This window comes from Prionailurus viverrinus, chromosome E1, assembly GCF_022837055.1.
Source record: "Prionailurus viverrinus isolate Anna chromosome E1, UM_Priviv_1.0, whole genome shotgun sequence".
Lineage (NCBI taxonomy): Eukaryota > Metazoa > Chordata > Mammalia > Carnivora > Felidae > Prionailurus > Prionailurus viverrinus.
In genome coordinates this window covers 13,406,981-13,420,212 of record NC_062574.1, presented here as the reverse complement: position 1 = coordinate 13,420,212, position 13,232 = coordinate 13,406,981, and the positions used below count along the sequence as shown (strand labels likewise).

Below are 13,232 nucleotides of genomic sequence, written 5' to 3'. Positions count from 1 at the left end.
CATGAAACAAGGGCCTTTTGTTCTCCAGACCTGTCTCCCCACCTGAAAATGGACATTCTCTGAGGGCTCCCCTGCTGCAGAGCCTGCCTGTCTGCGATGCTCAAAAGCTCCAACGCACCTTCTGGATCATGACGCTGTACATGCCCATGGACTGGAATCCCCGCGTGTAGTAGAGCATGTTGGCCCAGCCCAGGGCCATGGCCAGCACAAGGCAGGCGAGGTACTCTTTGTAGGCAAACAAGTACAAGAAGACAGACAGTATCACAAGCACAGCTTGGACAAAACTGTTCAGGAGACACAGGAGACAAGGGCCTTACTTACTCCTCCTCAGCATACGGGTAGATACTCAAACCCCCAACCTCCCGCACCCTGCGGGCTAATGCCAAAGAGACAGGCGAGGCTGCCCTGGCCCACTCAACCATGTCTGAAATCCAGCCTTGCAGGAGCCATCAGCAGATGCGAGTCAGAGCCAACAGTGGGCTGGCTGCAGCTGACAGGGACTTGTTAAAAATACAGATCCCCAGGACTCAAGGAGATTCTGTTTCAAAAGCCCTGCAGAGCAGCCCAGGCAGTTGGATGTTTTTTAAATCACCCACGTGATTCCACGTGATTTCTGAGCCCCACATAGGTCAGGAAATCACTGGCATAGACAGGATACAGTGAATAATTGCATTTTTAACAAAAATGACAAAAACTGACCATGTCTATACTTAAAAGCCATTCATAACAAAAGTCTCCCATGACCTACTTTTTAAAATCTTTTTTGGGGTGCCTGGGTGGCTCAGTCGGTTAAGTGTCTGACTTCGGCTCAGGTCGTGATCTCACCGTTTGTGGGTTCAAGCCCTGCGTCAGGCTCTGTGCTGACAGCTCAGAGCCTGGAGCCTGCTTCGGGTTCTGTGTCTCCCTCTCTCTCTCTGACCCTCCCCTGCTCACACACACTCTCTCTCTCAAAAATAAATAAATATTAAAAATAAATAAAATCTTTTTAAAAGCTATAACATATGCTAAACGATAGATACGCTAAACAGAGATTGGTTGCGCAACAAAATGAATATACTTAGTGCTGTTGAACTGTACACTTAAAATGGTTAAGATGGTAACTTTCATGTTACGTGTATTTTACCACAATTAAAATTATTAGGGTACAATATATAACAAACACACGGGATCAAAATTACTCCTAAACATCGCTAACCATCAGCTATGCAGACATCTGGATAAAAAGCTCTCTTACTTATAACATCACAGTCTCCACTGTAATAAAATATCTAACTAGCCAAAGTAGGACACAGGCAACCTTGTTTTTCTCATGCAGTGAAAAGCAAATGTTTGGGTGATCGATACATTTTGGACTGAAGTGAGGAAGCGTGTATACACCCTCCTCATCACTGTCAAAGCACCTAGGAAGCAGAAGAGAAGGACAGTGCATCGGTGCCTTTTGTCTGCACCTAAAGCCAGTGGCTGTATAAATGAATTCTTCTCTGGAATTATCTTATTTTCTCAAAGGGAAAAAGACTCCCATGTGGCTCACATCATGGGGCAGTCCTGCACCTGGCCTACCACTCACTGAAGTATCTGGGCACCCCACCTGCCCGCAGGGATGAAGAATTCCATTCGTGCCTCTAGAAGGCAGGTACATAGGTAACAAAACACCTAGGTATTTGGAAACATTGGGCCAAGATTCAAGGTCCTATAGAGACCCAGCTTCCCAAATGCTCAAAAGAGGGGACCTACGGAGCTATAGAGCCAAACATTCTTCGTCCCATGCTGCAAATCCTGCTCCATTCACAGGTAGCAATGCCGAATCAGCCTCTGTTCGTTTAGAGACAAGGGTCACGTAAGCCTCTGATGTCATCTGCACGTGACCTCGTTCAGAAAGGCTGCTGGGCTGGGTTTTCTGGCTAGGGCCCTAAGGTGGTCAGCCCTCCTCTAGCATAAGATGAAGATGACTGGGAGGCTGGGGTTAAGGCTCTGCATGACTCACTTCCATGCTCTGGGCTTTGGTTTTTCATGCTACAGATGCGACTCTATGATTTCTCCAGTGCTTTCCAGCCCTGATCTGCCAGAGTCCGAGATGGTAACCTTGGACCCCCACACAACTAGAAGGAACTGGCCCAGACCATCCATCCCTTCATAAAGAAGTAAACAACACTACTAAGCCTCCTCCTGCCTTCTCTGCCCTATCTGCTGCCCAGGACTCTGTCAGGGTGAAGTCAGTCATCACTGCAGCCTGATGGTGGGCACTATGGTAGGGTCTTCTGGTCCTCTCCATGGGCATCCATGGGCCTCTCTTACTAGAGGGGAGAAAGGAGGTCCCTGGCCATGAGACTATGGCAGGATGACTGAGACATGGTGACGTGGGAGGATGGTCATTCCAGAGGACACAGCACCCACGACACAGGACTTGAGCCCTGCCTGTGCGGTGCTGACCAATGGGATAGACCTACTTACAAGACAAAGTGAAACCAGGCATCAGAGAGAATGGACTGCAGATCTGAGGGTCTCAGCAGGAAGATCGCCATGCCCTGAGGCCAGAAAGGAAAGAAAAGCTGTACCCTCTTCATGCCTCTCACTGGAGGATCTGAGGAAGGCAGTGTCTCCCCAGGACTGAGGCTCAGTGAGGGGGAGGGTGTGAAGGCCAAGCCGGAGCCCGAGTGAGGGATACGGAAGGGGATCTGTGCTGGCACGCAGAGGCAGCCCCAGGGTAAGCATGGCTGCACCCCCAAACTTCTCACACCTCTCACTACCCCCTTATCCCCACCCAGACTCTGCAAAGCAGTACAGCCACACAGCTCCCTGCCATTCTGCAAATGTGGCCCAGCTTCTAAAATCAACAACACAAGAAACAACGGGTATTGGCAAGGATGTGGACAAAAAGGAACCCTTGTGCACTGTTGGTGGAAATACAAGCTGGTGCAGCCACTGTGGAAGACAGCATGGAGGCTCCTCAAAAAGTTAAAAATAGAACTATCCTACAATCCAGTAATTGCGCTACTGGGTATTTACCCAAAAAATACAAAAACGCTAATTCAAAGGGATACATGCACCTCGAAGTTTACTGCAGGATTATTTACAATCACCAAACTATGGAAGCAGCCCAAGTGTCCCATGATAGGTGAATGGATAAAGAAAATGCAAGATATATAGCTATATATCACGATATATATATATATATATATATATATATATATATATATAATGGAATATTATTCAGCCATAAAAAAGAATGAAATCTTGCCATTTGAAATGACATGGATGGAGCTAGAGAGTATAAGACTAAGCAAAAGAAGTCAGTCAGAGAAAGACAAATACCATACGATTTCACTCACATGTGGAATTTAAGAAACAAAACAAACAAGCAAGGAGAAAAAAAAAAGAGACACACAAAGAGACAAACCAAGAAACAGACTCTTAACTACAGAGAACATACTGATGGTTACTAGAGGGGAGGTGAGTGGGAGAATGGGTGAAATAGGTGATGAAGATTAAGGACTATACTTATACTGATGAGCACTGAGTAATGTACAGAATTGTTGAATCGCTATATTGTACACCTAAAACTAATAGAACACTACGTTAACTGCACTGAAATCAAAATTAAAAATTTAATTTAAAAAAAAGACAAAAAAATTATACGGCCTTGCTTTGCCGCCTCTGAGCCTTTTTTTTATGCTGTTCCCCATGCCCACCCTGTAATGGCCTCCTCCCCAGTGTCCTCATGCCCAATCCCACCCTCGCACACTAAAGGCCATCTCTGCTTTCAAGCCTTCCCTCCCTCTCCTATCCCCAGATAAAAGTCATCTCTTTTCCTCTGAGCACTTGTCTGGACCCCACACAGGGCCCTTTTCGTAGCCTATTTTAAAGTGCAGATATTTATGTCTATCTGAAATCCCCTACAAGACTGTGAGCTCAAAGAGGACAAATTCCCTCCCTCCCTATCACCTCCCCCCGGTGTTCAGCATGTATCTGTTGATTCACTAGTTGTTCAGCTGAACTGAACACTGTTGTTCAGCTGAAGGTGTTCAGCATGTATCTGTTGATTCACTAGTTAGATGGATGGATTGATAAGTGATCAATTGATAAACAGATGGAAAGATGGAAAATGGATGAAGGATAGAAGGACAGTGGGGAGAAATGCTGTGAATTCAGATGAATGACAGGGTCAGTGACAGGTGACCGAATATGTGGATGGAGGGACAGGAAGATGGGTCACTGAGTGGCTGGGAGGGTAGATAAATGGCTGATAGATGGGCAGGGGGGTGGAGAGGTGGAAAGTAGGTAGGACAGACCTGCTGATCTATTTATTCTCATTTTGTAACTAAGAAATCCAAAGCTTAGAAAGGAAACGCCTCCCCAAAGCTGCTCAGTAGTAAGGCAGAGCAGGCTGGATCAAAGGCAGGCCTGCTGTCACTCTGCCTGCCTTTCAGGCAAGTCCAAACGGGCTCTGCGGCCCACTCACCTCTTTCACAGAAATGCACGTGGCCCAGATGAGCACGAACATCCTTCCCAAGAGCTGCAGCCACCCCATCTTGTGCGTCAGGGCCAAGGGGTGTGGGAGGGCCTGGGAGGAAGGGAAGGAATGGATGGGTGCAGAATGGGGAATGAGGAAGGCAGGGGTCATGCCAACTCTGGAGGGACCATGCACATACACATGCCAAACCCTCAAGTTGAGCCAGAGGCCAGCACGAAGCCTGATCTCTGTAGGGTGTGAGAGAAAGAAGGGCAGCTCCCTACCCCTGCCCCACTCACAGTGGGAGCCCGGAACTCGACAGTGAGGACCCAATCCAGTCCATGTTAACAGCCCCTCACACCTCATGGCATTCGTTCGTTTCAGAACCCATCCGTATCCCGATACTCACAGGACACTCACAGCTGAAACTCTGTGCCCTGTGTAATGAATGGGAAACTGAGCCCCAGAGTGATGGGAAAGCTTGTTCAAGGTGACCTCCCCCTCCTCCCATTTCCTGTGGCCCTCACAGCAGAAACACCCAATCAGCTCTAGATTGAGATGGAGCCTGGGCAGGGTCTGGGTCTCCCAGCCCTCCAGATCTCCCCACAATAGCTAAGCACTGGAGACATATTCAGTTTCCTAGAAACTGTGAAGGATGACCCTTGGGGAATGCCATGCAAATGTCTTGGTCATTCTGGGCCTCAGCTTCCCCATCTGCACGTGGGACTGCTCCCAGGTCCTGAAGCTCTGACCATCGCACCACCCTCCCTCCAGGCGCACACGTACCTCCTCCTCCCGGGGGCGGTAGTAGGAAACGAGAGTCAAGGTGATGTTGTAGAAGAAATAAAAGCAGAAGGACAAGAAGAACATGTACTTGGCAAACTTCTTCCACTTCATATGCAGCAGCGTGTGCAGGGGCTCCAGGGTCAGCATCTCATGCCGGTTCTGGGGGTGGAACACCACTACCATTTTCAAAGGGCCTTCATTCCAGAGGGAGCTCTGAGTCAGCACCACCCCTGGCAGAAGGGCCAGTCATTGTGTCCCATGACTGGTTGGTCTGGGAATGTTGGGAAGGTAATTTCCGACTCTGTAGGCTCCTTCCCAGCGCCCCCAGGCAGCGGCCGAACCCCACAGGAGCCAGGCTTCCAGCAGGAGAACCTGCTGCTCAGTGGGGAGCGAGGGCTACGAGGGGGAAGGGCCATGACTGGGGTTATGGCCCCAACTTGGCCCCCTTCACTGTGTGACCTTAGGAAAATCCCTGACCCTCCCAGGGCCTCAGTTTCCTCATCCATAAAGTTGATAGCAATCAAACTGCCCTACCTGTCAGGCTGCCATGAGGATTCCAGGGAGACCCCAGACAAAGCAGGCTCTGGGGAGCATGACTTTTGGTAACACGTGGAGGATGAAGATCCAGCCTGCTGCCTCACTTCCCCCAAAAGCCAAAAACCTCTCACTGCTGATCCTCTCTCTTCCCCTCCAGCTTTACAGATCTCCCCCCTCTTGCCTACTCCAGGAAGTCCTCCCTGGTTGCTCCAGCTATGCCTTCCCAGAGGGTAAGGGGGTTTTTGGAACCATTAGGGAAGAGGGGGAGAAACAGGATAGATAAGATCAACACCAGTCATCCCACCCTCGCACCCCCACTCTCACACTGCCCAGGCCAGGATTCTGGGCCCAGGAGACCCCCACCACAAAAGTTTACAACCCAAGGTCAGCTGGGAACAGGCAAATACAGCACCTGCCCTACCCCTCCCCTTTCTGTGTCAACTCTGCCTACTAAGGCAAAAGACTACAGACATGTCCAGCTAGTGGCATGGGTCTTACCAGTGCCCCCTGAGCCCCTGGCCAGAGGCCAGCCTCCCACCCCTACTCTTCCCCAGCCCTCCCAGGAAACCCACATCAATGTTGGTGTTGTAGACGATGATTTCCAGCACTGAGTTGTCTGTTGTAGTGTCCACGTTGGTGAGGTCATAGAGGGAGGATGACACAGGCCCGTACGCCCAGTCAGTAAACTTCCTGGACAGGCTCCGGAGTGGCTTCTCCTTGATCTCACGGCTGAGGATGTACTTCAAGATCTGGGGACAGGAAGAGAAACAGCTGTAGAGGAGGGCTGGGAAGATGCTCCCACCTGGATGGGTTGAATCCTGCCGGTGCGCCTGCCACCAAGACCCCTGGGCTCAGCTTTATCTGTGGAATGGGTATGAAACTTGCTGCTCAGTCTGCTTCCAGGGACTGTGAATACCAGGGACAAAAGGCGTGGAGGCCCTTTGCATGATGCAGAAAGCTGCACAATCAGCTCGTAAATCCTTGTACCAGTTGGGGACCCCATTTAGTGAAGAATCTGGGAATCGACAATTCTGAGAACTAATTTCTGTTTGACCTGGATGTGAGAAGATACTAGAAGTTTTTCTGGCTTCCCTATCCCTCAGTCAAGACCATGCCCATTGAGGCTCACTCACCTACTGACTGTGGGCCAGACAAGGGGTGATACAAGAGTGCCAGCCTGGCAGAGAGGCCTCGGAAATCCACTCTCCAGGTAGTGATCCTCAAACCCCACTGCATGGTAGAGTCATGAGGAACACTCAACAATCCCTTACCACCGGCTAATTCGGTCCGAATCTCTGGAGGGGGGATGCAGAGATCTGTGTTTTGTAAAGCTCCATGGGCAGTTCCAAAGCGCAGGCAAAGTGGAGAGCCACTGCTCTCCAGCTTACTGCTTCCCAAGACAGGGGCCAGGGCTTCCTGGGGCACCAACCCAAGGCCCAGGAAGAGGGTCCTGCTGGGGAGAACAGCATCAGAGCCGGGATCTCACATATTCCCATGTCATCTCATATGGGAGCCTTGCCCCCACAGCCCAGACAGAGAGCTCCCAGGGACAGGCAGGTCTCCGCATCCTGAGCCCCCAGCCTCGAAAAGCCTCAAGGAACAGGGTGTGTCTTAAGCGTCTCTGCACCCTCCACTCCTAGCATGGCGGCCACCTTGGGCATCGTCCAGAAGAGTTTTCCAAAGAACACTGAATGAAGAAGAGAAGGGACCAGGAATGAGGGGGCCCCATCCCCAGGACTGGCCACAGGGGAGCACATTGTCCTCTAGAGAATCAAGGGGACATGGGGCCATGCTCCACGCGGACACAGCACTTGCCTCAGAGGCTGGCAGGGAGGGGGCCTCAGAGGAAGCTCCACTTGCAGCCCTAATCTGACTCTCCTCAAAGCCTCCCACAAACTGTGTCCCAGCTATGGGTAGGAGACAGTGGGGAGGATGGGGAAGCACACAATTCCTCCTCTGTCGAAGCCAATCTCCAACACCTCCTTCCCCCACAAGAGAATGAAAAGGTCCCTTGTGAGCTCCAGGCCTGACCACTGGGTCTAGGCCCTCGGGGCACCCACCTCCCTTGTCAGCTGCCCCGAGGCTGGCACAGCTGTGATTGTTCAACAGCCCCTGCACCCACCCAGTCCTCCCACAGCCTCCCAGGAGCCTCAGTCCCCTCCCAAGGATCAGACACCATGGAAGCTGAGGAGCAAGCTTCTCTGAGCCTTGCCCCCCACCAGAATCCTGACCTTGATCTCAGACCAGGTTGTGACTCCAGCCAGCCACAGAGATGGGAGCCCACCCCAGCCCAAGTCTTCACCAAGGCTAAGCCTTGAGTTCCTCAGCCACACCACCAGGGCACAAAGGGCCGCAAGCAGTCACACTCTCTGCTGGGGACGCGGCTCAGAGGTTCAACATGAGAGACTGAGGTCTCTCCAGATCCAGAGCAGCCATTCCGGGACTCCTGTCCTCATGAGAGCCTGAAGGCCCAGAGGGTCAGGCCCAGCCTCCACTTGGGTGCCTTGCCACCTGGGAATCCTCAGCCACAAAGCACATGAGGTATTGTGTCACTGTGGTCTTAAAGCTCCCTCACTCTGACCCCAGACAAAGGGTTCCAGAGCAGGGGATAGAAACAGAGTGTTAGGGACTGAAGTCCAGACCGGGGGCCCCACACGCTGAACCTCAGTGGTCCTGTGTGGTCACTCACTCAGAACAAACCCAACTCAGGCCAAAATGCACTTCAAGACCTAAGGCCAAGATCTTCCCCAGGCCAAGGTGTAATCTGTGGAGTCCCCAGAAAGGCCCATGAGCTGGCAGAGTGGCAGTGAGCCTCCCCGCTCTCCTTCCTGCCCCCTCAGCAGGCCCCACCTCGGCCTTGCCCATCTTGGCAGCCAGCTGCAGCGGCGTGAGGCCATCATTGTTGCACATGGTCTCCAGCTCCCAGGTGCCACTCCTCAGCAGGATCATGTCATACATGCGCTTCACAAAGTCATTCTGCGTCTTGAAGTCCTCAGCCACTGTCACCAGTGCGTGTAGGATGTTATTTCCCCGCGAGTCCTGCGAGGTGATGTCTGTCTGCTCGTTCTCCATCAGCAACTGCACAATCTCGGGCTGGTTGGTACATGCTGCCAGGGCCAGCGGTGTCTCGCCTGGAGGGTGGTAGGGGGAGCGCCAGAGCTCAGTTCCCTCTTAGACCAGAAGAGTGTTCCCCAACCCTAGGACTGAAGCCCATATCCTTAGCAGGACTGATCCCTCAGATTCCCTGTGACCTCTCCCCACACCCGCCCTGTATGGGGGAGGCTAAAGCTACATCACTTCTATAACCTAACTGGTCTCTCTTCTACCACTCTGGCCCTCCAACACTACCTTCAGCCTTCAGTACAGCAGCCAGATTGACCCTACTAACACATGAGACTCACCTCACCCAAAATAAAAGCTCAGGTTAGAACAATAGCCCACAAGGCCCTACATGTTCTGACATCATCTTCTCTCTTACCCTCATAATTTCCCTCCAGGCACAACGACCTTCTTCCTTTTCCTAGAACATACCAGGCATTTTCCTACCTCAGGGCCTCTGCACAGGCCATTCCCTCTTCTGGTAGTGCTGTTTCTCAGTATCTACATTGTTCATTCCCTCACCTCCTCCAAATCTTTTGTGCAAACGTCATCTTTTCGATTAATTACCCTAACCACACTATTTAAAATTGGAATCCACCTCCTTCCTGCTCTGGAACTCCCAGTTCCCCTTCCCCTGCCTTACTTTTTATTTTTTCAATAGCACTTAGCATTTTCTAACATATTTTATGGGGTTCTTATTTATTATGTTTATTGTTGATGGTTTTCCTCCAGTGTAGAATGTAAGTTCCATGAGGGTAGGGATCCTTGTTTTGTTCACTGATACATTTCCGACACCTAGAACGCTGCCTGGTATATATAGTAAGTGATCAATAAATGCTTGTTAAAAAAAGAGAAGGCAGGTGACTCACACATGGTCACACAGCAAGCCTGGGATAGAACCAGGACCGGACAACAGGTCTCCTGCTGTTTTCTTTCCAATCTCCCTCCTGTTCCCTCTCTTCATCCCTCCTTACAGACATTTCCCAACACTGTCTCCAATGGGGTCTGACACTGGGCAATGGACTGGACAAGACCCTGTCCTCCTGGCTGCTCAGACCCAGGCTGTCCTGATTGAAAAACCACTCAGAAGAGAAAATAGGCCAGAGGTTGTCAGTCAAGGGCTGGAGTGGGAAGACAGGTTGAAAAGTTGTGTGGGAAATTTTCTGGTGTGATGGAACTATTTATGTCTTGTCCTAATTGTGGTGGTGGTTACACAACTGTATGCATTTGTGGAGCTGAACAGAATGGTCCGTTAAAACTGTGAGTTTCACTGTATCTAAAGTGTATGTAATGATCTTTTCTTCACCCAGAGTGTCTTGACCCCAATTGCTTTTGGATTCTCTAACTTGTGAGTCAGGAAATTTTCCCCTCTTACTTTTGACTTCCTAGGTGCATTCCTGGAAGGCACTGGGCCCAGTGCCTGCATCAGCTCCTTACTACACTGGCAAATCATTCCCCTTCTGGGGACCTGTCTTTGCGCCTATAAAATAGGGCTTTGTCCCCCAAGCCTCGGTTCCCTACACGGGGCTGCTCAACTGGATGCCCAAGTGCCCTCTAAGATCACAGCTGACGCCCCCAGAGTGCAGCTCTCCCATTCTCTCCCCACCTCTCCAGCCCCTCCCTCTCTGGCCCACCCTGGATGTCCGGTTCAGAAGGGTTTGCCCCTTGCGGCCTCCCCGGTCCCGGCTCTGTACTGCTGGGCCTTGGACATGTTGAGGAGGCAGGGATCAGCAGTGGGGGCTCCAGGCCCTGTCCCCCAGCGCCGGTTGGGGCAGCCCGTGCCGGGCGGGGGCGGTACCCACCAAAGTAGAAGCCCTCATGCTGGTACTTGGGGTTGAAGAAGACCCCCCTGGCGTGGGCGTTGACGTCGGCGCCAGCAGCGATGAGCAACGCAGTGACGTCTCCCTGCCGCCGCTCAATGGCGATGTTCAGTGCCGTCTGCCCTGCGGACAGGGTGGGGATGGGGGAGGGTCGCTCAGCGGCTGGGCCCTGGGTGATGCCTCCTCTGGGGCCTCCATACCCTCCACAGAGCCACAGCTGCCTGTCTGGTCTGTGTCGCCCAGCTGTCAAGAATCCCAGCTTCAGGGGCGCCTGGGTGGCGCAGTCGGTTAAACGTCCGACTTCAGCCAGGTCACGATTTCGCCGTCTGTGAGTTCGAGCCCCGCATCAGGCTCTGGGCTGATGGCTCAGAGCCTGGAGCCTGTTTCTGATTCTGTGTCTCCCTCTCTCTCTGCCCCTCCCCCGTTCATGCTCTGTCTCTCTCTGTCCCAAAAATAAATAAACGTTGAAAAAAAAAATTTTTTTTTTTTAAAAAAAGAATCCCAGCTTCATTCTTTGCTCCATTCATTCGCATGGACGCAAGGAATGTTGATGGAGTGACTGCTCTGTGCTCCCGTGCCAGGCGCTGGGGACAGGGAAGTACATGGGGTGTGGTTTTGATTCTTTTCCTCGAGAAGCTCACGGTCTCACTGGGAATTAAGTGCTATGATACTGGGAGGGGCAAGGGCTGTGGTACCTAGAGCAGGAACTCTTAACATAGCCGGAGGGGGACGGGGCCACAGTTCCCAGAAGTGACCTCTATGCTGAGACCGCTTAAGTTTATCAAGGCTGGGTGGGCTGGCTCAAGACTTCGTAGGCCAGGTTAAGAGGTTGGAACTTTATCCTGAGCACTGTGGGAAGTCATAAGGCATTGGAGCAGGCAAGTGACATGACCAGAGTTTGGGGTTTTCTACCTGTGTATTTTCCCATCACTCTGGGTGCAGAATTGGAGGATGCATTAGAATCAGCCCAGATTTGTGAGGAACTGTCGCTCCAGAGGAGAAAGAAATGCTGCAGCCCAAAGACCCTTAGGAGAAAGAGTCCTCAGCATGGCCTGAGGGAGTGATTGGGAGAGAAGGGGTGACTAGCCTAGGAGCTGGGAGAATGGTGCCCCAGGGACTGAGGAACAGAACAGGGGAGCAGTAGCAGGAAGGGGCTGGAGGGACCTTAACCCTGTTGGTGGAGGCTGTGGAGCCTCCAGATGGAAGGGACTGGAAGGCTGGGGGTGGGGAAGGGTCTCGGAATGCCCCACCAGAAACAGCATTTTCCAGAGAGACGCCACCGTGCTGTGCCATACACAAAATAAAGTCCTGGTGGATTAAAGAACTTGGCGTTTAAAAAAAATGGAAAGTTCATTTATAACTAACCTTTTGGCAGGGAAGACCTTCTTAAGCAAGTTATAAAATGCAGAAACAACCACAAAAGAAAAACAAACATGTTTGATAAGATAAAAACTAAAGCTTTCTGTATTTCAAAAGACATCTTAAAGAAGGTTAAAAGGCAACTGATAGCCTGGGGAAAATATCTGAGATATAGAGACAGTATGTTTTTAAAAGTTCCTGATATATTAGCCAATAGACAAACAACCTGATAGAAAACTGAGAAAAAAATTATTAACAAGCACCTCACAGAGAAGAAAATTCACAAGGCCAATGAAGAAAGTGAAACCTGTTTGGAATCATTGATAATCAAGAAAATGAAAGTTAGAATCTAACAAGTTAACACTTTTCCACTTTTCACCCGCCAGATTGGCAAAAACCAAAACCAAAACCATACAAAAGGATAATTTCCAATATTAGTGAAGGGTGAGGGAATGAGTATTTGGGGGAGAATAAAGCAGTACTTTCTGGAGGCAAATTTGGCAATTATCATTATACATTTCCTTGAACCCAGAAAATCCAAATCAAAGTATTTTCCTAGAAATGTGCACACTGAGCACAGGGTCATAGACAAGAAAGTGCGTTGTGAGATATTGGCGAGGATGCGGAAAAAGGGGAACACTTTTGCACTGCTGGTGGGAATGCAAACTGGGGCAGCCACTCTGGAAAACAGTATGGAGGTTCCTCAAAAAATTATAAATAGAGCTAACCCTATGACCCAGCAATTGCATTACTAGGTATTTATCCAAAGGATACAAAAATGCTGATTCGAAGGGGCACATATATTCCAATATTTATAGCAGTGCTATCAACAATAGCCAAATTATGGAAAGAGCCCAAATGTCTATTGACTGATGAATGGATCAAGAAGATCGGGTACATATACACAATAGAATATTACTAGGCTATCAAAAGAATGAAACCTTGCCATTCGCAACAATGTGGATGGAACTAGAGTGTATTATGCCAAGCAAAATTAGTCAGTCAGAGAAAGATAAATGTCATTTGATTTCACTCATATGTGGAACTTAAGAAACACAGCAGATGAACATAGGGGAAGGGAAGGAAAAATAAGATAAAAACAGAGAAGGAGGCAAACCATAAAAACACAAAACAAACTAAGGGTTGCTGGACGGGTGTTGGGTGGGGGTGGGGGATGGGTT

The 13,232-nt window shown here is 50.3% G+C and overlaps 1 protein-coding gene across 1 annotated transcript in view; it reads right to left on the bottom strand.

Moving 5' to 3' along the window:
* TRPV3 (transient receptor potential cation channel subfamily V member 3) overlaps window positions 1–13,232 on the bottom strand; it is a 37,929-nt gene that overhangs the window by 9,230 nt on the left and 15,467 nt on the right. Inside the window, exons 8-14 of the mRNA XM_047833994.1 lie at window positions 10,675–10,815; window positions 8,624–8,904; window positions 6,346–6,522; window positions 5,237–5,395; window positions 4,460–4,561; window positions 2,452–2,525; window positions 119–284 (exon numbers count right to left, since the gene is read on the bottom strand). Coding sequence (XP_047689950.1) covers window positions 119–284; window positions 2,452–2,525; window positions 4,460–4,561; window positions 5,237–5,395; window positions 6,346–6,522; window positions 8,624–8,904; window positions 10,675–10,815 — 1,100 coding nt within the window. The remainder of the gene's footprint in view (window positions 1–118; window positions 285–2,451; window positions 2,526–4,459; window positions 4,562–5,236; window positions 5,396–6,345; window positions 6,523–8,623; window positions 8,905–10,674; window positions 10,816–13,232) is intronic.